The sequence below is a fragment of the Garra rufa genome, chromosome 20 (assembly GCF_049309525.1).
Source record: "Garra rufa chromosome 20, GarRuf1.0, whole genome shotgun sequence".
NCBI lineage: Eukaryota > Metazoa > Chordata > Actinopteri > Cypriniformes > Cyprinidae > Garra > Garra rufa.
Window position 1 is genome coordinate 41,767,641 of NC_133380.1, and position 22,897 is coordinate 41,790,537.

Here is a 22,897-nt window from a genome sequence, read left to right on the forward strand (position 1 = left end):
AAGTGAGTACACTGTTCCACTTAAACAGGTATATGCAGTAGGTATACACACACAGTGTGAATGTTTTATTTTGTTATTTTGAATGACATATATATGATCGGTGTCAAACTGGACTGATTCTGATCGTAGTGATGGGACGCTTGTACCAAAACTGGCAGTGTTTTTTGTCTCAGTCCAGCCCTGCATGTAAAGCAAATATCTTTTAAAGGTGCCATAGAATGGAAAACTGAATTTACCTTGGCATAGTTAAATAATAACAGTTCATCACATGGACATGACATCCCATGAGTCTCAAACACCATCGTTTCCTCCTTCTTATATAAATCTAGTATTTGCAAAAGACCACCGAAAAATAGGTCAATTCCAACATAACTCCGACTGTTACGAAACTTTCCCAAGATCGTTAATAGTTACACCTCCAACATTTGCATCGCCCAATCATCACTAACGTCAGTACATCAGTTAAACAAGGCGAGCCACTGAAGGGACACGTTTAGCTTAATGCTAGCGCTAGCCTGTTACATTGCAGTACATAAGATTTCACTTACCACATAAACAGAGAGATAACTGCTGATGATGGTGAATGATTTACAGATCCTGAGAATCACTGAGGAGCAGCTCAACTTGTGTGGTAGGAAGCACTCCCTCTGCATTGTAACTTTACACAGAACACATGCATCACAGTAATCACACTAAAATATCCGCGATTCAAAACGGCAGATTCAACAAACCGCATTTTTAAAAGCGGCTAGAGCTCCTAATTAAATATATATTTTTATCCATGTGTGAGCTATTGAGCTCTGTGAAACAGCCAATCAGAGCAGAGCTCATTAATATTCATGAAGCTTCCAAATAACAGAGCATTTCATTCTAGGGACAAATTCTAGGTTGTATATGGACCTGTAATACCCTTTCTGGAGATTTTTTGCCCTTTCCTATGCCATATACCTTCTATGTAGATATCAGAGAACAATTTAATATATTCTCTCAATGCATTCTATGGCACCTTTAAAAACATTCTGTGTGGAGCATGTCCCGAACCCCACTAGTTGTGGTTTTCTCTATCAATGCAGTGTTCTCACCTGTTTGCATCCCGGTTTCAGAGAGACAGACTGCAGGCGAATGCGGCCGATCTCCGGCTCATCAGTCGGGCCGTTTCCTCTGTATCTCAGGAACTAGCATCAGTTATGGATGACGTAAGTCATTTTGAGATCTAATAATGCCAATGTTTCACATTTACTATACTTGTATAATTACCATGTAATTACTTGCCTTTTCCGTTCTCTATAAAACTGCCAGGCGTACATCTTAGATAAATAGTACTCTTTTAATGGTCCACTTTCCCATCACAGCATTGAATCTCTTCTCCCTCAGATTTCTTCTCTGTCCAGTTTCTCAGAGTTGAACTCAGAGATGAGGCTCCTGACTTCTGAAAACCGCTCAGCACTGCCACGCGAGAGCTTTCGGGCCTTCTCCAGAATCATGTGCGGACACCCAGAGGCAGGAGGAGAGAGAATCCCTTCATTCAACTGGTACGAAGATCAGGACATCAAGTCTTTCCTGGGCAGAAATGCATCGCAGGAGACAGACCTTGAGAAGGACAACAGCACCAGTAAGATGAGTTTGACTCATTTATAGAGGTGGAACGATTCACTCGTGTTCTCAATGTGTCAGTTATAGATCCTGCCAATGCAATGCATCGAAAAAACAACATGAAACATGGGTGTTGGCACTGTAAATTGTTTGTTTCCCCAAAGAATCTATTCAAACTGCAAAAAAAAAGAAAAAAAAAAGAATTACAAGTTGGTAAAGTAACATTCTATATTTTAAGTTAGTTTCATGCGCAAACGAATCGTTAATCACATGCAATGTTCCCGTTAAACTGTATGCGTCAATAATATGCCAACGTGTCCATAACATGCCATTTGATTGAATTCTAGTAAATACAGTTATTAGCGGTGACAGAAAGAAAATGATTTGTGCCAAATGAGTCGCTGCAGAAATCGAATACTTTAATGGTTGTGGATGAAGTGGCTCAACACAAATGCAATGACATGAAATCATGTTTTACAGAAGAGTTATAATTATATTATTTTAAAGAATTGAACAGATTTTTTTTTTTACATTTTTTGTTTATGAATTTACAATAACAAATCTGTGGTGTAGGTGTTGTACAGCAGAATATACAATCATCCATCAGCTTGTAATTCATAGAATGAGTGAAGGGCAATAGCGCACACACAAACAAAAAAATAAAATAATAATAATAATAAAAAATACAAGTCAGTTTTTCCAAAGATAGGAAAGTAGCGATTTGATTCAGCCACGTATTAATGAAAGGAACATGAGGTGTAGACCCCAACAAAAGTATTCATTTTCTCGCCAGATAAGTACAGAGATGTAACACCAGTTCTAGACTATGACTGAGGCGTAATTCAGCTTTACATTTCAAGAGATGAATACTTGGGGATAGTTTACCAATGATGTGCTAATCAGCTGTGCCATGAGATACTGATGATGTTCTTATGTCAGATTGAGTTAGAACTATTAGACAGCGCCATCTAGAGTTTCATTCCAGAACTCTGGATTTGCTTTCTAACAAAGATTCACACCCATTACTCATTTACATAAATGTGCAGTTGTTACTCTACTCAACGATTATAGAATATTCCAGTTTACCCAGTATGGTCTGGGCATCAGGCAAACACTACATCTTATGGATAAAATTGATAACTTTTTAATTTTGACATTGAAACATTGAAAATCCTTTTTTTGTAACATTTAGCTCCCTTCTGTGAAAACCTTATACGAAGCCTGGAGTCGAACCCTCTGTCACGGATTGTGTGGCGAAGCATCAAACCGCTGTTCATTGGGAAGCTGCTCTTTACTCCGGATACGCCGCTCACCCGTTCGCTCATGTCTGAGGTAGCGCTCCTCATCTGCTGTGCAGCAGGTCTGTTCTCCAACAACAGGATGTCTTTGATACTGTCCTCACATTCTCGTTCCTGCAGGTCAACAGAACATTTCAGGACTTCCAGATCCTGAATGACATGCAGGAGGCGTGGCTGGAAGTGGGTCCCAGAATCAAAACCTTCATGGAGAGCAGTGTGGAAATCCGGCTTCTGCAGGATCTTCTGAAAAGGCCTGAGGTGGCAGTAGTTGTGAATCTACGTCTTGAAAACACCTCTTGGACGGCCTCTCGCATCTCCCGCTTTCTCTCGACGCCTGACCCAGATTCTCCCCGTAGGGATGGCGCTCCGCTCACCTGGTTGGATCTGTACCAGGATTTGAACAACACCTTCAGCGCTCTCTCAGAGCTCACCACGGTACCTGCAGCTCATCTTACCAACAGAAAACATGATTGTTCACACTTGCTATCTGTGCAACAAGTAGAGGATGTGCTGTATATTCTTAAAGCACTGGTATGGCCTAATTTGCATACTAATACTACACACTTAGATTTAGCAAACAGGGCAAATTAGCCATTCGAGTGCAATTCCATAAAAGAGCTGGTGGGAGGGGAAAATTCTGCATGTGATTTACTGACAATGCACATGTGAAAGAACACAGATCATTTCCATAATGACCAGCGCAGTCTACCAAAAGCAGTGCAAATTACCGTCTGCTTTAAGACATGCTTTTTTTTGGGCTGTTAAATAATGGCGTGAATGCTAGTAATTTGACGATTCATTTTCACCTCCCATAAATTTTGCGCCTGAAAGGGAAACTCATACAAATGCATGTACAGAAAGGTCAGTGTCCATGCCTTTTCGGCACTAATTCTTCACTGCGTGTCTTTAGTAAATCCTGACACCAAAAGATGGTTTGCGCTAATGCAAGCTGATTTGTTGTTAGTAAAGTAAAGTAGTGTTGTTATTAAACATAAAAAAAATAATGTAATTTAAATAAATATAAGTAAAATATAATAAAATATATATAATAGTTCAATAGAACTAATTGAGCTAACTAAATAAAAACATAAAAAAAATAAAATTAGAAATTAACTAAAATATCTTAAAAGAGTAAAAAACTAAAATGAACACTAAAAATAACAGTTTTAATGTATAATTCATATAGGTGCATCACCAGAGGTGCATTAGGTTAAAAACTAAATTATTAATTGAAATTAAAGTTTTGTGGATCAAGATTTCTACTTTTAATCTTTTTAAGATGCTTTAGAGCCGGGCAGTTTTTGTCAGATGTTGTCAACGGCTGTATTTTCCCTATTTATTTATCCTATTGCTGCAGTGCTTCTCTTTGAATAAAGTGGAGGGTCTGTCGACGGAGGGTGAGATGGTGGAGCGAGCTCTGGAGCTGCTGGAAGATCGTCAGTTCTGGGCTGGAATCGTCTTCCTCCTTCCAGACCCCTCGTCATCCTCCCTGCCTCCTCACGTCAAGTACAAGATCCGCATGGACATAGACGACGTCACCCGCACAAACAAGATCAAAGACAAGTATGCTGAAAGGGCCACACTAGTATGAGTAATGTAGGCTTCCGTGGTTCATCTGTTACTGCAGCTGATCTTGTGTTTGGACAGATTTTGGGATCCAGGCCCGGCTGCCGAACCCTTCAGTGACCTCCGCTATGTTTGGGGTGGATTTGTTTACGTACAGGATTTAGTGGAGAGAGCTGTGACGCGTTTGCTGGCCGGTAAAGAGCCAAAGATGGGCATATATGTGCAGCAGATGCCTTACCCGTGCTTTGTTGATGACGTGTGAGTTGCTATCTTCTGTTTCACACCGCTTGATATTCCACCATTACACCAGGAACTTTGTGCTGCAATAATTAATATGTGACCCTGGACCACAAAACCAGTCATAAGTGTCAGTTTTTCCAAATTGAGATTTATACATCATCTGAAAGCTGATTAAATAATCTTTTTTCAACTTTCCATTGATGTATGGTTTGTTAGGATAGGGCAATATTTGGCTGAGATACAACTATTTGAAAATCTGGAATCTGAGGGTGCAAAAAAATGTAAATATTGAGAAAATCGCCTTTAAAGTTGTCCAAATGAAGTTCTTAGCAATGCATATGACTAATCAAAAAATGAGTTTTGATATATTTATGGTAGAACATTTACAAAATATCTTCATCTTAACTGTTTGATCAAATAAATGCAGCTTTAGTACTTCTTTTAAAAACATGAATAAATCATGTATGTAATGAAGGTGTAATGAAAGTATATTATTGCTTTTTGCTTGATATCGAGTCAAAATGTTTTCCAAAAATGTCTCCAAACCATCTGAAATGAGTACAAAGACAATGTAAATTTGTCTTTGTCTTGGACACTTGTCTTAGGTTCATCCGTGTGCTGAATCGTTCTCTGCCTCTGTTCATGACGCTGGCGTGGATCTATTCTGTGGCGATGATCATTAAGGCCGTGGTGTTTGAGAAAGAGGCTCGTCTGAAGGAGACGATGCGTATCATGGGTCTGAGCTCTGGGATGCTGTGGCTCAGCTGGTTCATCAGCAGTTACCTGCCCTTCCTGTTCAGCGCTGGACTGCTGATCGCCGCTCTTAAGGTCAACTCTCAGCCCAGCGTACTCTTCTTGTTCTTCTCTGTCAGAAGTTTTGCAGTACATTCACCTCTCATCTCTGTCCCGCAGTGGGGCGATATCTTACCCTACAGTGACCCGGCTGTCGTGTTCTTCTTCCTGGCTGCGTTTGCCACGGCCACCATCATGCTTTGTTTCCTCATCAGCACCTTCTTCTCACGAGCCAACCTGGCAGCAGCGTGCGGAGGACTGATTTACTTCACCCTTTACCTGCCGTATGTGCTGTGTGTGGCCTGGAGAGAGCATCTGACCAGCACTCACAGGATCCTAGCGGTGAGAGCTTCATCTGCAGGCATCTTCTCACAACAGTATATACAGGAATGTGGTTTGAGAGACGATTGTTAGGAAACAACAGCTTACATTTCCGTCTGTTGTTTACAGTAGTGACTTATTTCCCTGCAGAGCTTCCTGTCTCCGGTAGCCTTTGGCTTTGGCTGTGAGTATTTCTCCCAGTATGAAGAGCAGGGTGTGGGCATCCAGTGGTTTAACCTGAGGTCAAGCCCTATGGAGGGAGACACCTACAACTTCACCATCTCCATTGTGATGCTGTATGCAGATGCTGTCATCTATGCACTGGCCACTTGGTACATCGAAGCTGTTCTTCCAGGTACGGCATCTGCATTTGGGCAATCGCAAAAGCCGACACGTGCGAATCGAACTGTGGCTTCCTTTGGTATCTTAACATTGAATTCGTGGATTCATCAATGAGTGTTTATACTGCAAAGATTTTTGTAACACTCTTGAAAGAAGTCTCTCACACTCACCAGTGCTAGATTTATTCGATGAAAATGCAATAAAAACAATTTAACAATTCATTACAATTCGAAATGTTACTATTGTAATGCATTGTTTTTGTTTGCTTATGTAATATAGTTGAATTGTAAATGATTCCTGTGATGCAACGTTGGATTTTTAGCATCATTACTCTTCAGTCTTCTGAATAATCATTCTGATATTTCTATTATTATAATATTATATCTTTGTGGAATTCCTGGTAAGTAGAGGTTTCAAAGGAACAGCATTTATTTTGAAAACATTATTAAAGTCTTTACCGTCACTTTTGATCTATTTTGAACCATGTATGCTAAATAAAATCATTAAATCATTACCGACCCAAAAGTTAAAAGCAAATCAATAAACAGGCAATGCAATAAAAGACTGATTTAAATGATCAAGTTTTGACCCACGGATGGTGGATGTGTTTAACAGGGCAGTATGGGATCCCCAGACCGTGGTATTTTATCTTCCAGCTGAATTACTGGGGTGGGGTTCCATTAGAGGTGGGGTTACCTGTTCCTCCAGCACCTAGAGATGAATCAGATGGTAAGAGCATCAAACTATAACAACCGACAGAATGTTTTCAGTATTTGTTTTAGTTCAAAATGTGTGGGCACGTTTTCGATTTGATATGTCTTAATTCTAATGTTTATGACAGATCGGATTGAAGCTGAACCGACGGACCTAATTCTGGGAGTGTCCATAAGGAACTTAGTGAAGATTTATAAAAAGGGGGCCAAGCTTGCTGTCAATCACCTGAACATAAAGTTCTATGAGGGCCAAATAACGTCTTTTCTGGGTCACAATGGAGCTGGCAAGACAACCACTATGTAAGAGCTTAAAAAATAATTCATTACAAATGTGTAATATTTAATTTACTTTAAAATATTTGTCCAGCTCTAACTAACTGATTAACTCAGTCAGTACTTCATGATGATTTGACTCGCAGGTCCATTCTGACAGGACTGTTTCCTCCCACTGCTGGTACGATATACGTGAAGGGAATGGACATTCGCACAGATATGGACGTGATCCGCAGGACTCTGGGAGTTTGTCCTCAGCACAACGTCCTCTTTGACATGTAGGACACCAGTCAACAAAAAGCAAAACGTTTTTTTTATAGCTGATACCTATACTGATTACTGTACAGTGAGGGAAAAATTATTTGATCCCCTGCTGATATTGTATGTTTGCCCACTGACACAGAAATGATCAGTCTATAATTTTAATGGTAGGTTTATTTAAACAGTGAGAGACAGAATAACAACAACAAAAAAATCTAGAAAAACACATTTAAAAAAAGGTGTCTTTTATACAGGTAACAAGCTGAGATTAGGAGCACTCTCTTAAAGGGAGTTACCTGTATAAAAGACACCTGTCCACAGAAGCAATCAATCAATCAGATTCCAAACTCTCCACCATGGCCAAGACCAAAGAGCTGTCCAAGGATGTCAGGGACAAGATTGTAGACCTACACAAGACTGGAATGGGCTACAAGACCATCGCCAAGCAGCTTGGTGAGAAGATGACAACAGTTGGTGATTATTCACAAATGGAAGAAACACAAGATAACTGTCCATCTCCCTCGGTCTGGAGCTCCATGTGAGATCTCACCTCGTGGAGTTTCAATGATCATGAGAACGCTGAGGAATCAGCCCAGAACTACACGAGAGGATCTCGTCAATGATCTCAAGGCAGCTGGGACCATAGTCACCAACAAAACAATTGGTAACACACTACGCCGTGAACGAATGAGATCCTGCAGCGCTGCTCAAGAAAGCACATGTACAGCCGTCTGAAGTTTGCCAATCAACATCTGCATGATTCAGAGGAGAACTGGGTGAAAGTGTTGTGGTCAGATGAGACCAAAATCCAGCTCTTTGGCATCAACTCAACTCGCCGTGTTTGGAGGAGGACGAATGCTGCCTATGAGCCCAAGAACACCATCCTCACCGTCAAACATGGAGCTGGAAACATTATGCTTTTGTAAATGGGTGGTGGATGGGTATTGCAGTATGACAAAACACATGGCCAAGGCAACAAAGGAGTGTCTCAAGCAGAAGCACATGAAGGTCCTGGAGTGGTCTGGTCAGTCTCCAGACCTTAATCCCATAGAATATCTGTAGAGGCAGCTGAAGGTTTGAGTTGCCAAACTTCAGCCTCGAAACCTTAATGACTTGGAGAGGATCTGCAAAGAGGAGTGGGACAAAATTCCTCCAGAGATGTGTGCAAACCTGCTGGACAACTACAAGAAACGTCTGACCTCTGTGATTGCCAACAAGGGTTTTGCTATTAAGTACTAATTCATGTTTTGCAAAGGGGTCAAATACTTATTTCAATTTATAACTTTTTTGAGATGCATTTTTCTGGATTTTGTTGTTATTCTGTCTTTCACTGTTCAAATAAACCTACCATTAACATTATAGACTGATCATTTCTTTGTCAGTGGGCAAACATACAAAATCATCGGGGGATTAAATAATCTTTTCCCTCACTGTGTCTGATCTGGTTATAATGAGTGACATTTTTAACATGGTACCACCACAGTACTTTTTTGCAGTCGTAATAACTAACATTGGTGTTGCCACATGAGTCAAGTTCAGTTTTGTTTAACATTATTGTTGTTTTCCTATATGTCGCTGAAGCCTGACGGTGGAGGAGCATGTGTGGTTCTACGGTCGAATGAAGGGCATGAGCATGGGGGAGGTCAAGAAGGAGATAGATTCGCTTCTGCAGGATGTGGGCTTACAGCACAAACGATACGAGCAGACCAAAAACCTGTCAGGTAGATTTACTAATATATATATGTGAAACACATTCAGGTGTTCAATGTCTGTTATTTGGTGTTCTCTCAAACGTGAACTCTCGGCTTTGCTTGGGCAGGTGGCATGCAAAGGAAACTGTCTGTTGCAATCGCTTTCATAGGCGGGTCAAAGGTCGTAGTCTTGGATGAGCCCACCGCTGGTGTGGACCCCTACTCTCGCCGCGGGATTTGGGACCTTCTGCTCAAATACCGTCAAGGTCTTCTAAAGCTTTTTCTTTTGAAAAATGACTACGTCTAGTGGTTTGTCCGGTACCAGACTAAATGCCCTTTGGATTTCAGGCCGCACCATCATTCTGTCCACGCATTACATGGATGAAGCCGACCTCCTCGGTGACCGCATCGCAATCATTTCTCAGGGAAAACTGTGCTGCTGCGGAACTCCGCTTTTCCTCAAGGCACGTCTTGGTACTGGATACTATCTTACGCTGGTCAAGAAAGAGATGCATAGTACACCCAGCAGCACCAGCACTGCCAAACTCCCTTTAGCTGCAGTGACTAAGGTGAGATGACCCACATGAAGAGCAGAAGCCAAGAGGGCCTATTTGCCATTTCCTATCCAGTACCTTGAGGACATTTTCAGACATATAGATCATTTGCTTTGTTCCAAAACAGGGACTTAAATTGTTGAATTGAGGATTTAAGTTTTGGGATTCAACTGATAGCATCATCCATTAAGATGGACTGACCACTGCTGATTTTTTACGTAACACATTTCTCATTACGAGTTTTACTGCTTGGTTCATTTTTCTATTGCGTCAGTTTACTTTCTCACCACAAGTTTGGTTCAAATTGACAGTAGCACAGACCGATTGTTTTGGTGCGGATCTGAACATTATGGCCTTGTTCACATATGCTTAAATGAACCAAAGGGAGAAAACCCGCCAGATTACAAAATAAATGCTCCACTGAGCCAAGTGTGAAAACGCTCTGACAGTAGTGCAGTTATATGCTGCTTTCCTGTGTAATATTCACCAGCTCTCTGTGTTTTAGGACAGCGATTCCTCACTAAGCGATGACACAGGACTGGGCAGCGAAGAGAATGGATTCAGTAGGTACAGCTTTGCTTTACAAGGGTTGTTTACATTGCTTGTCTTAATCCAGGCCTTTCAGTATTATTTAAGGCAGGGGTGGGCAACTATGGCCCTCAGGATCCTTTTTCCTGCAGAGTTTAGCTCCAACAAACTTATCTACCTGTTGCTTTCTAGTGTTCCTGAAAACTTGAATTAGCTTTTTCCAGTGTGTTTGGTTAGAGTTGACATTAACTCTGCAGGGCAGTGGGTCTTTGGCCACCCCTGATCTAAGGACCTTCCTGTTTTAGACGTGGCCGCCGTAATGGCTCTTGCACAGCAGTACGTCCCTGACGCTCAGCTGGTGGAGGATATCGGCAGAGAGGCGGTCATCAACTTGCCCCACGCTGCCTCAGAGGACGGCAGTCTCGCCCTCTTCCTGAACGAACTGGACAAACGGCAGGGCGAGTTCGGCGTAGTCAGTTATGGGTTGTCAGACACCACATTAGAAGAGGTGAGACGGTTCAGACGCATCAGGGGCCAGTTACATAAACTTAACCTTCTATCACAGAGTTTTAAAAACTAGGCTGACCAACTAGAAGTTAGCCAATGGGTAAGCAGTCTTACTTTTTGGATTCAGCTGAGACTAATCTATGTTTTTATGTGACTAAACCAGTTTTAAAGAAAAAAATGAATGACTAACTTTTAAGACTAGTCTAAACCTTTTATGCAACCGGCCCCAGTGATTGTTGTCTCCACTGATTTATTCCTACTGTAAAAGGATTTACCCCTCCCTGATGTTCAAGGTTGTGGTATACATGTCCGTCGACAGCCAGTCATTGTCCCATTCTGGCGCCAAGAGAGGAAATCCCTTTAAAATCTTTGTAGGTTAGCTAAAAATAAACTGGTACTAAGCAGAGAGTGTTTATCCTCATTGCTGCTGTTGTGACATAATACGTCTTCTCGCCATGTGGAGTGAGGAGGGTGTTTACCAGACTGTGATCTTTAGCCTTGCCTGTATATTGTAGATCTTTCTGCGTGTGGCAGAAGAGACGGGTGTGGACGCGGACCCTGAGGAGCCAGCAGTGTCTCCGGGCCACCAGGGGGCGCCGTCTGAGGATAGAGACGCAGGTAAATGTGAATACATTCCATACCCGCTGAGCCAACAAGACAAAAACTGCTAGGTCAGACTAGAAAGGTAGATATGTTTTATGCAGCTGGTCCCCGCATCCCCATTTGCATACTAATACTATATTCCATTCAACGTTGACTGTGGGTTGACGTATAGAGAAACAAAATAGCAACTAGCAATAGCCACTTCCTGTTGTCAACAAAAAACTAATCTAGTAACCAAACTGCATATGGTGTATGTTCATTAAAAGAAGATCAAGTGGGTTTAATCATAGTTAGAAAAGGTAGTATGCAATTTGGGACGCACCCAGTCTTTAAACCTAAGGCGAAAAACCTAAGTGTGAGGCTTGGTTTTGTCGGGTATTTTAAAGGTGTTTTTGTTTTGCTCTTCTCTCTGCTTCGCTGGCAGGACGAAATCAGCCAATCAGGAGAGGTACACTATGAAACAAAACAGACTGTAGTTATTGTGGGCAGCAGTAGCGCAGGTCAGAGCAGCTGTAATGAGACGTCATTAACCAGAAGGTCTTTCTCTGGCACGCAGAGGCCCAGGAGACGGAGCCGCTGAGTGGGGATGGTCAGGGTGGCGGTGCTCCTCTAACGGGCTGCTTCCTCACATGTCAGCAACTTCGAGCGCTTTTCACCAAAAGACTGAAGTACGCCCTTCGCAGTCGCAGAGGCATTTTCGCTCAGGTATGCCAATATTGATGGACCAGTTACTCCAGTTGTTTTTAAATGATTGACAGCCTTGTCAATGGATAGATTTTTTTTAAAGGGGGTCATATGATGTTGCTAAAAAGAACATGATTTTGTGTATTTGTTGTAATGCAATTTTCCACATACTGTACATTATTGTTGCTCCTCTCTGCCTCAACATTTTTTGAAACGCGATGATTTTTACAAAGCTCACTGCTATGAAAAGTGAGGTGTGCTCTGATTGGCCAGCTATCCTGTGCATTGTGATTGTCAGAATATCTCAAGCGTGTGACGGAAATGTTACACCCATTACCATGTTGTGATGCTGTAGCGAATTAGCCCAAAGGGGGAATATTAATAATTAATTATAACTTTTTATAATAAATTATAATATTCAGAAAAGTTAATAGAATTTACTTAAAGCAGAAGATTTACATTTGAATCAATTGACCAATTTGTCTAGCACAGAGGTTCTCAACTCTGGCCCTCGAGGTCCACTTTCCTGCAGAGTTTACCTCCAACCTTGATCAAACTCACCTGCCTGTAACTTTCTAGTAATGATGAAGAGCTTGATTAGCTTGTTCAGGTGTGTTTGATTAGGGTTGGAGCTAAACTCTGCAGGAAAATGGACCTCGAGGGCCAGAGTTGAGAACTCCTGGTCTAGCAAATGCTCAGTATTGATTATTTATTAATGCAGATAAATATTAATTCCCAGGGTAAGGGAAATACCCTTTTTAAGGTACAGTACTACTCAGAGCAGGTAAAAAGATCAAAATCGTTAATTTGACTTTTTTTGCAAGCAGAGAATCAGAACCAACTACTCTACATGGTACATGGGAAGGGTAAGAGGATGGCTAAAAATGGACAGAAGAAAGGGGAATGAGGCTGAGTTGAATTCAGAGCACAGTATATGATAGCTCACATCAAACCTCTGTCTGGTGAAAGGACCGATAGTTGGATTTGACTGGGCTGTAGGCCGAGAGTCTTGTGAAGCCTCTGAAGAAGGTCCATTTGATGGCTCCATTTGGCTCCAAGGATGGTTCCATTTGATGGCCAATGTTGCAATAGCCGCTTTTCCACTGTTGGGCCAGTGCGAGCCGGTGCTAAGAGCGTGCTGGGCGGGGCCAATGGCCTCGAGTCTCAAGCACCAAGGCCAAAAGTAAGCTGCGTTTCCACTATCGAGCCAGTAGCCTCGCTGCGCAAACCTAAAGCCCGCCCTTTACACACCTCCTTGGATCAAATGTCACGAAACCCCTCCCCTTTCAGCGTGGAGATTGAAAGTAAGTCAGGTAGACCACTATAGTGTGATCATCGAACGAGCAAAATGGAGAGAGCTGAAGCGGCTGTTTGTTTGCTCCTTTTGGTGTTTTCTTGGTGGAAGATAAGGCAGCGAAACCAAGATGCGAAGACGGAGGCATCACGCGTTTATGCCGAAAGCTTATGTTAGCTGCAAGGCTAAAAAAAAAAGAACAATACAGCGACGTGGAAGCCGGATACAGCGAATGCAGAAACGCTTTGTAATGTTGGTGATGTCTGTTCTGATGCAAGAAGTGCTCTGCAACAGTTGTTTATGCAGCAGCAATATTTGTAATATATTACATTAATAAATCACTTGAAAAGGAGTGTTGGTGAGTTTTTGTGGGTTTTTTGGACGATGTAAATCAACTTATACATCAGATCTCAGTTTTATAGGATCTTATTTGCATTTGTCCAAATTTAAATAAGAGTAGATACTCAGACATGCGTTTAAATAATGTTTTCATCACATAGTTGTCTGTAACAACAGTTAATAGTGTAACTATTACTGAACAGGACCTGATTTTCACAGGACACAAAAGGTGCCCCATCAGATAACCATTTAAGTAATGTGCCCATCAAAACTGCATAGATTTCTATATCAATATCTGCCAAATTGAAAAGTGTCTTCTCTGGGCACCGCTTTGTCCAGTGTGTGTTTTTATGGCTTTGTACTGCGCCCGCAATTTCTTCAACTTGTCTCGAACTTGCAATGTAGTGCGCTGGATATTTAGCTTTGCGAGTTCAGCAACAATGTATTTTATCACGTCTTCGTTTTTGCAGACGCCGTCAAACTGGCGTTGTATATTGTCCTCGGCCCAAATGCTTAGAAGAGCCCTGTATTAGTATTACAGCGAAATGCGCATCTTACCTCAGACACACTCCGCCTTTCACTTTGACCACGCCTCAAGCCCTAGCCGGCCCGCTTTGGCCCAAGGTTTTCGTAGGGCCGAAAAACCCGGGCCATTGGCCCTGAGGAAGCACCGACGAGGCACGATCAGGCCCCGGAAGTGACAGTGGAAACGCGACTGGCCCTGGCACGCACTAGCACGCCCGCCCGCTTTTGGCCCGACAGTGGAAACGCGGCTAATTTCTTGCAAATTCGACTCTGTTGTGGTGGGGAACTGCAGGCCGCAATTCAGAGATAAGGATCCAGAGACGGCCAGGAGTGAAGAGAGAGAAGTGTCTGATCGTGGACATTTCCATGATGATGAATTCCAGGGTTGAGTGAAACGAACTCCAGTGGTATTAGTTTGACTCTTTGTGGTCAAGAACCCTCTCCTCAAGCTGGGGAGATTGCACTATTATCAGATGGTAGGAACTGAGCCCATTTGGGATGTTAGTTGCTTTCGGGGGTTGTTTCCAGAACTCCAACGTAGCTGGCTTGTTGGTTTTAAAGATTGTCTGTTAAATGCAACAAATAACAGTGTGTCTTCCGACACGACGAGACAACAACAATAAAATCCATTATAAATGGGGGATTTGTTGTATCCAGTGACATAATTACTGATTATAATGACTCATACTGTCTTTTTACGTGTTGCATCGGGTCATGTCATGTAAACATAACACCACGCCTACATTTGCGACCGTAGAATGAGAAACAACATACAACAAGCACTACTCTACAGTGGGTGTGGCGTCAGGCCTCGGAGACGCTCTTATAAAACATAATTGCAACACTGCCCCTCCTTCGTGGAATCCCCAGCACTCGAGGACACCAGATCCACTCTTTATTTTGGACACTTTTTACCCCTTGGACACTTGATTTATTTTATTATGTTTAATAAAAGCCTCTCCGAGGCCTGACGCCACACCCACTGTGTCTGTCGTTTGCTCCTCCCGCCACAATATGAAAACGTACTTACAGGCCGTCAAGCTCCAGACTGTCCTTGCAAAGTTGGAATTACCCCTCTTTATAGTGTGCACAGCCAGCATAGTAGGCTACTCTTCGAGGTTCAGGAAACAGTCCTCTATAAAATGGACTGCACACACTCTAATATTTGCCTTGTACTGTTCTGATACAACTAAACCACTGATTTTTGTATTTTTGACCAAATAAACAGGTAAAATAGATTTTGAATAGTAGTATATGCCAGATCTCTATGTTTTGGTATGTTGCATTTTTGTGCAACAATGGTTTATGAAAACATTGTGTTTTGCAGATTGTTCTTCCTGCAGTTTTTGTCCTTATCGCTCTGCTCTTCAGTCTCATTGTTCCACCGTTTGGGAAATATCCATCCCTGGAGCTCCAGCCATGGATGTACGGGGAACAGTTCACTTTCTTCAGGTACACATTTAGGGAAAAAGAGTTATTCTGCTGTCACCTGCAGATTCCTCATCTGTTTTCTCTTTTCTGTAAAGCAATGATGCCCCACAGGATCCAGCCGTACAGAACCTCCTGGATGCCCTGCTGAATCCACCCGGGTTTGGGACCAAATGTATGGAGCCGAGCGGGTACGACCCGTAGCATCGGGAAAACGACAGCTGAACATGGGCTGGACTGTTTGATCGATGTATAACCTGATGCATTATTGTGTGCTTTTTCAGAGACGCCGAGTGTTTAGAGGAATTTGAAACCAAGTTTGTCCGACCACAGATCCCCTACAGCATGTGGCAGCTCCTTCATAAAGGCAACTGGACTGCGGAGAAGCCGTCTCTTGACTGTGAGTGCAGCTCTGAGGAGATCCGGAGGATGCTGCCGGACTGTCCGGAGGGAGCAGGAGGAATCCCCCCTCCTCAGGTCTGTCTTTTTTTACCCATGTGTTCATCAATAATGTGCAATATGTTCAAAGGTTTTAGGTCTGTAACACATCTATCAAACATTAAGCTTTTAAAACTACTTTAAACTTGAAACTATTTCAGATTGAAAACCCTCAAACTTAAAACTTTTAAAACTAGGAAATCTTCTTTTAACTTTTTAAACTTTTTTTTAAACCGTTAAAACTTTTTCTAACTTTCTGGTCCAGATTGTCTAGTTTAAAATAATTATTCGTAACAAAGTCTTCACTGTCACTTAGATAAATGCAATTCATTAAATTACTGAATAAAAGTATTAATTTCTAAATAAAATCCTTATTGACCCCTAACCCTTTGTACGGTAACTTCATGTACAGTATTGTGTATGTGAGATGTTTGCTGGCATTTGCTTTACTTTGCGAATAGTAAGCATGTTCCCAGAAATAATCTGTCATTGTTAAAAGAGATGGTTACATTTTTTTCCTTAAGAAAAACACGTTTAAAGAAAAAAAGAACTTGAAAAAGAACAATGAAGTGGCAAGTTAGGTTAAAAGCGAGTTTAAATGGAACAGTGTTTGGTGTTTTCATGTTTGTACTAACACTACCACATTTTCCCTTACGTAGATAAAACAAATGACAGGTGATGTTCTGCAAAATTTGACAGGCCGCAACATTTCTGACTACCTCATCAAAACATACCCCCAGATTCTGAAGAAAAGGTCCCTTTTTGTTTTATTGTGTAAAATACTGTGTCTAAACAAATCAACACAAGTCTTCAGTTTTGACAGCACTAACTGTGTCATTCTTCTCTCACATACAGTTTGAAGACCAAAAAGTGGGTAAATGAATTTAGGTGAGTTGATTGCCATCAGAAATCCAAACATTCAACATTTGAGTTTGACTTGATGCTGATTTAATCTCTGCTTACCTTTCGCAGATATGGAGGTTTCTCTCTGGGAGCTAAAAGCTCTCAAGCTGTAGATGATCCTCAGCACCTGGAGGAGTCTGTTTTGGCTATTAGAAGACGCTACAACATTGCTGAGGTGTGGTTTTGCCTGGTGTTAAGCATTTTTGTCCATTTTTTATTGATATATATATATATATATATACATATACACAGGAAAAATTATATATATATATGTATATATATATATATATATATATATATATATATATATATATATAATTTTTCCTGTGTTATTGTTAACTGCATACATTTTGGCTCAGGTGTGTATTTTTATTGGAATTTTAATCTTTCACCCTCATTTCCTTTATTAAATCTATTTTACACTAGGTACAAAAAAATAGTTCTTCTTAGCACCTTTTGGACAAAAATGTCCTCATTGAAACCCATTAAAACTGAGATTTTTAATCTTAGGGCCATTTAACTATAAAATGATGCAATAATTGTTAATAGGCTTTTATTCTGTTGGCAAGGCTTTTTACTTTTTAGTAGATGGTGCCATTTTTTTGGCATATAAAGCAAATACTCGCTTTATTCCTGTTCTCTGCTTATGCATATTATAGTCTATTACAGAGTCAATTGGATCAATCATGCAGCTATATTTGTGTGGGTATGTTTGTATGGATGTCCAGAGTGTGGTTTGTAAGTGTGTCCTAAATGAAATGTTTGTGTGTAACCTGTAATGTTTGAGAGCCATAAATGATACTGTACTGTGAGTCACAGATCCTCCTGCTGTTTGGCTGGAATCTAATGGGAAAAGTTTGGTACTGCACCCAAACTAAATCTTACTAAAAGCTCATTTATTGAGATATCAACCTCAAATTTGGAACAAAACTTGTTTAGATTTATGGCTTTGATGTTCTATCAATTTCTGAGTTCAAAAAGTTTTATAAAATGTATATTTTTTATTAAAAAAAAAAATCATTTTCATAAACTTAAACCTCTATAACTTTTTGGGTTTAATTTTTTTTACAGCTAATTATGTCTGAAATGTAACTTAGTGTGTCTAAAATGTGGAATTTGTCTAAAATTGCACACCCCTAGTGGTCACCTAGCACGACTCTTTATTTTTCCTCTTTTGTTTATTTGCAGAATAGTTCATTAGATCAGCTCCTTCACAGACTTCCAGATGTCCTTATGGGACTCAGCAGCCAGAATAATGTAAAGGTGAGTAATGCACATGTGAGTGAGCTCATTTTTCTCCTGATGTCTTCATTAAACTGTGATGTGTTCCCTCTCTCAGGTCTGGTTTAATAATAAAGGATGGCATGCCATGGCGTCGTTTGTGAATATCATGAACAATGGTCTCCTTCGAGCCAACCTGCCACCTGGTGTGGAGAGACGTAAATATGGAATAACAGCCTACAATCACCCACTCAACCTCACAAAGGAGCAGCTGACAGAGATGGCCCTGTATGTAATCACTGTTTGCTCAGGGGTCTATCTTTGACAACGGACAGATGTCATTTGCTTCTAATGGAGAATAGTGGAATTCTGATCATATGCGTAAGCAGTGTTGGGGAAAGTTACTTTTAAAAGTAGTGCATTAAAATATTCTGTTACTTCCTAAAAAGTAAGAAATTACATTACTTAGTTACTTTTTATAGAAAGTAGTGTGTTACATTACTTTTGCATTTCTTTTTAATTCTGTGCAGGGCTTGCTTATTTGTTTTTAATATAAAAAAATAGATTTTTAGCAAATGTAAAAACCCTTTCACACCAAAAAGTGAAATGAATAAGCCTAAGGCTGAAGGAAAAATGAATTCACGACTGTTCAGAAGAACTGTAGGAAAAGGAAATTCAACACTCTTCAGAAATGAGAAAAAGAAGCACAAATGTTAGTTAATCTAAAGTAAGTTTTGCGCATTAGTATGGTTGAATTGGTCAGGAGCAAAGACATTGGTTAACATATGGGATTAAATACACCACCAGTCAAAGGTTTGGACACACTTCCCCATTCTCTCTGATAAACCTTTGACTGGTAGTGTACATAAAGAAAGAGAAAGTAACTGGCGTTTCTTTTTTTTTTTTCTGATTACATAACTCGCGTTCCTTGTAAGGCATTATCCCCAACACTGCATAAACACAGTTTCACTAGGGGGCAAAATGTCACAATTATATATAAATTTTAGCAATAGTTGAAATCTGGCTTAGAATAAATAAATTTCTCCTCTTGTAGCCTCACTTGCATGAACTGTCTGCACCAATGTAATATCTGACTGATTAAAGAAACTATTTGAATGAGGTACAGACATAGCCAAAAAACTGGAAATAATGTCATTTGGTCAATAGTGAATTCTAGCAAAACTGAACGTTTGTCAATGCTTCCCTTCTCTCTGGTCTCTGCAGGATGACCACCTCAGTCGACGTTCTGGTGTCCATTTGTGTTATTTTTGCCATGTCGTTTGTTCCTGCCAGTTTTGTCCTGTTCCTTATCGAGGAACGGGTCAGTAAATCAAAACACCTGCAGTTTGTGAGTGGAGTGAAGCCCATCCTCTACTGGACCACCAACTACATATGGGACTTGGTCAGTTCTGCAAGTTTGAGGTGTCTGTGAAATGTCTTAAAATGGTTATTCAAACTGATTTAATGTTTGTCGTTGTGCTGCAGTTGAACTATACAGTACCAGCCACGATGGTGGTCTTCATCTTCATCAGCTTCCAGCAGGAGTCATATGTATCTGAGAAGAATCTGCCTGCTCTGGTGCTCCTACTCTTGCTGTACGGGTGAGAAATCGACTGCTTCGGTTAATGACTCTCCGGCACATTAGTGCATTACTAACCTTGCTGATGATAACACCCCTTGGTCATCCGTGCCGATCCAGCACCTCGTTCAGCTCTATCCAGCATACTTCAGTAGTGTGTTGTTTGTTTGTCTCTGCTGCAGTTGGTCTATCACTCCACTCATGTATCCAGCCTCCTTCATCTTCTCCATCCCCAGCACTGCCTACGTGGTCCTCACCTCCATCAACCTCTTCGTCGGCATCAACGGCAGCGTCGCCACCTTTGTCCTGGAGCTCTTTGTCGACGAGGTGAGGGACGTAGGTGCTAACTGCTTAATGTGATTTAGCCATGTACAACATGTTCCTGGCTCAACAACCTTAGTTATGAAAAAATTGGTGCACATGCATTACCATTTAAATGTTTGGGGTTGGTAAGATTTTTTTTTTTTTTTTTTGAAAGAAGTTAAATTTGATTAAAAAAAGAAGAAAATACAACTATATATATCTATATATATCTATATCTATATCACTCTATCTGTCTATCTATTTTTCTATTTATACCATTTGCACTTTTTGAATCAAACATATGTAAATTTATTTAAATGTAATAGTCTTTTATATAAAATATATCTTATTCTAAATAAAAAATAACATGCATTTTGTATGATCACTCTTAAATTAGTAAAATAATTAACATTTCTCAGATACTGCTGGTCCTTCAGAAATCATTCTAATACATTGATTTGCTTTAATAGGAAACTGATACATTTTTTTCAGGATTCTTTTATGTATCGAAAGTTGAAAGAACAGCATTGATTTTAAAAGGGAAGTCTTTTTGTCTTTACTGTCATATTTTACTGCCCTTGCTGTCTCAATTTAATGTTCTTGCGAAATAAAAATATTCATTTTCTTGACTTTAAACATTTGAATGGTAATTAAATAAATTGCTTCATATAAATAAAAACACAGCATTCAATAAAATCAGGAATAAATAACAAAACAGTCAAATTTAAATGTAAAAATAAAATGCGAACAAAAAATAAAATCACGACCTCACGAGTTTTATCTCTCCTTGATTTTGTTTTGATGTTGTACTCAGCATCTGAATGAGGTTAACAGGATCCTGAAGAAGGTCTTTCTGATCTTCCCACACTTCTGTCTGGGTCGAGGTCTGATTGATATGGCCAAGAACCAGGCCATGGCAGACGCATTTCAGCGGCTGGGTAATTATTATAAACATTTCCGCAGTAGTCATAAACAACTGTGAGATTGAATTATCAATTCATCCTTTTTGTGGACGTCAACAGGAACCCAACAGAATCTGGAGCCTTTATCCTGGGATTTTGTAGGGAAGAACCTGTTTGCCATGGCCATGGAAGGAATCGTGTTTTTCATCTTCACTGTTCTCCTGCAGTATAAATTCTTTGTTAATTTAAGGTACATTTGCGTGTTTGAACACTGTGATATTGAAGAAATCCAAACGTACGCGCAGCTGTGTAGTCGTTCCTGATAAATCGATGTTTTCCGTTCAGCCGATGGTCGGGCTTCGTGCTGCCGCCTCTGGGCACCGAGGATGAGGATGTGGCGAGAGAGAGAGAGCGTGTGAAGAGCGGTCGAGCGGTGGGAGACATCCTCATCCTCAAAGATCTTAGCAAGGTACAGAAGCACACCGAATAACACACAAACAGTTGGAACAGATGTTGTTTAAAGGGTTTGTGTGTCTGTAGGTGTACAAGGCGGGCAGGAAGCCAGCAGTGAATCGGCTTTGCTTGGGCATTCCTCGGGGAGAGGTAACATATTATTTAACAAACATTTATAGTAGCACTTTGTTGTTGTTTTCTTTGTTAACTGCTGCAAGTGTTTTCTTTTCCCATGGCAGTGTTTTGGGCTTCTTGGTGTTAACGGGGCTGGAAAAACCTCATCTTTCCGCATGCTAACCGGAGACACCCGCATCACTTATGGAGAAGCTTTTCTTAGAAACCACAGGTCAGGCATGTAAAAAACTTGCGATGAACGTCATAGCAATATTTTCACAATAATCACGTCGTTATTATTTCCATAGTAAAATATTATTACCGTTACCATTACTACATTCCGCCAACTACCCACAACACCCTAACATTTGCAGTCATTGGTTTTATTCAGCGTTCTCACAGAAATGGAGAAAGTTCATCAGCTGATGGGCTACTGTCCTCAGTTTGACGCCATCAGTGACCTGCTGACCGGACGAGAGCATCTCGAGTTCTACGCTCGCCTCAGAGGAGTCCCAGAGGCTCATGTGGCAAAGGTACAGGTGCTTCAAAGTAGAGATGCACAGCAATGAAAATTACACACTGGGCCGATTACAGAACATGGTTTTTCCTGTTTGTCCCCTCGTGTATTTTGCCAATTTTTTTCACCATTGCATAAAATTAAATAGCCAATATTTGCTTGTTTACAGTTTTATCCTGCTTTAAAAAAGCAGCCTTGTTGAGCAAAGGAGAATGTTAGAATAAATGTATCAGTAGAGCTGTTGTAATGATTGTTATCATTATTTTTGTCTTACTTTTTTTTTTACAGAACAACAGTAAAATGACAATACTAACATATATGAATGTTGACTTTGGCGAATTTTGGCGTAGTACTACTTTTTGCTGACAGCAGCAGATTTCTGAATGATTCTCATCACCAGATTTTCCTCACGCTTAGAACTTTTAATAATTTAACGACTTCAGCTGATGGACTCTTCGTTTCTTTGTGTTGTTATTATATGTGTATACATAGTTAGAATTCATGGCTGGCTTCATTTCAGAGTTAAGTTGGGTGTGAGACCCGTGAGGCTGTAAATATTGTGGTGTGTTCAAATGTAACACAGGTGTCCTGCGGTGTCATTACGGTCAACGTCTGTCTCTGCTGGTTCTTCGATATCGCTTTGGTGTTGGGTAAAAGCTCTGTAGGTATCTTTTAGTTGTTTTTAATGCCTGTCCTGTAGGTGGCACAGTGGGGAGTGCAGAAGCTGGGTCTGAGTCAGTATGCTGAGCGAGAGGCTGGGGGTTACAGCGGAGGAAACAAGCGCAAACTCTCCACCGCCATTTCCCTCATTGGAGCTGCACCTGTCATCTTCCTGGTGTGTTTGTACTATCACACTTGGGAGGTAGTGTTACTAAATCTTACAGACTTGGATCTGTTGTATACTGTAGCTGTAAA

The 22,897-nt window shown here is 40.7% G+C and overlaps 1 protein-coding gene across 1 annotated transcript in view; it reads left to right on the forward strand.

The window, feature by feature from the left end:
• abca7 (ATP-binding cassette, sub-family A (ABC1), member 7) overlaps positions 1-22,897 on the forward strand; it is a 34,220-nt gene that overhangs the window by 5,720 nt on the left and 5,603 nt on the right. The window contains exons 8-45 of the mRNA XM_073826034.1: positions 1,104-1,196; positions 1,375-1,612; positions 2,786-2,925; positions 3,012-3,326; positions 4,249-4,454; positions 4,539-4,715; positions 5,303-5,525; positions 5,610-5,831; positions 5,961-6,165; positions 6,768-6,881; positions 6,994-7,165; positions 7,285-7,416; positions 8,981-9,120; positions 9,219-9,356; positions 9,439-9,659; positions 10,150-10,207; positions 10,478-10,680; positions 11,195-11,297; positions 11,707-11,730; positions 11,839-11,987; positions 15,452-15,576; positions 15,651-15,743; positions 15,837-16,029; positions 16,650-16,744; positions 16,846-16,878; positions 16,963-17,068; positions 18,082-18,156; positions 18,233-18,402; positions 19,339-19,516; positions 19,600-19,715; positions 19,876-20,020; positions 20,811-20,934; positions 21,019-21,148; positions 21,244-21,367; positions 21,439-21,501; positions 21,591-21,697; positions 21,857-21,998; positions 22,683-22,817. Of these exons, the coding sequence (XP_073682135.1) occupies positions 1,104-1,196; positions 1,375-1,612; positions 2,786-2,925; positions 3,012-3,326; positions 4,249-4,454; positions 4,539-4,715; positions 5,303-5,525; positions 5,610-5,831; positions 5,961-6,165; positions 6,768-6,881; positions 6,994-7,165; positions 7,285-7,416; positions 8,981-9,120; positions 9,219-9,356; positions 9,439-9,659; positions 10,150-10,207; positions 10,478-10,680; positions 11,195-11,297; positions 11,707-11,730; positions 11,839-11,987; positions 15,452-15,576; positions 15,651-15,743; positions 15,837-16,029; positions 16,650-16,744; positions 16,846-16,878; positions 16,963-17,068; positions 18,082-18,156; positions 18,233-18,402; positions 19,339-19,516; positions 19,600-19,715; positions 19,876-20,020; positions 20,811-20,934; positions 21,019-21,148; positions 21,244-21,367; positions 21,439-21,501; positions 21,591-21,697; positions 21,857-21,998; positions 22,683-22,817 (5,427 nt within the window). The remainder of the gene's footprint in view (positions 1-1,103; positions 1,197-1,374; positions 1,613-2,785; positions 2,926-3,011; positions 3,327-4,248; positions 4,455-4,538; positions 4,716-5,302; positions 5,526-5,609; positions 5,832-5,960; positions 6,166-6,767; positions 6,882-6,993; positions 7,166-7,284; positions 7,417-8,980; positions 9,121-9,218; positions 9,357-9,438; positions 9,660-10,149; positions 10,208-10,477; positions 10,681-11,194; positions 11,298-11,706; positions 11,731-11,838; positions 11,988-15,451; positions 15,577-15,650; positions 15,744-15,836; positions 16,030-16,649; positions 16,745-16,845; positions 16,879-16,962; positions 17,069-18,081; positions 18,157-18,232; positions 18,403-19,338; positions 19,517-19,599; positions 19,716-19,875; positions 20,021-20,810; positions 20,935-21,018; positions 21,149-21,243; positions 21,368-21,438; positions 21,502-21,590; positions 21,698-21,856; positions 21,999-22,682; positions 22,818-22,897) is intronic.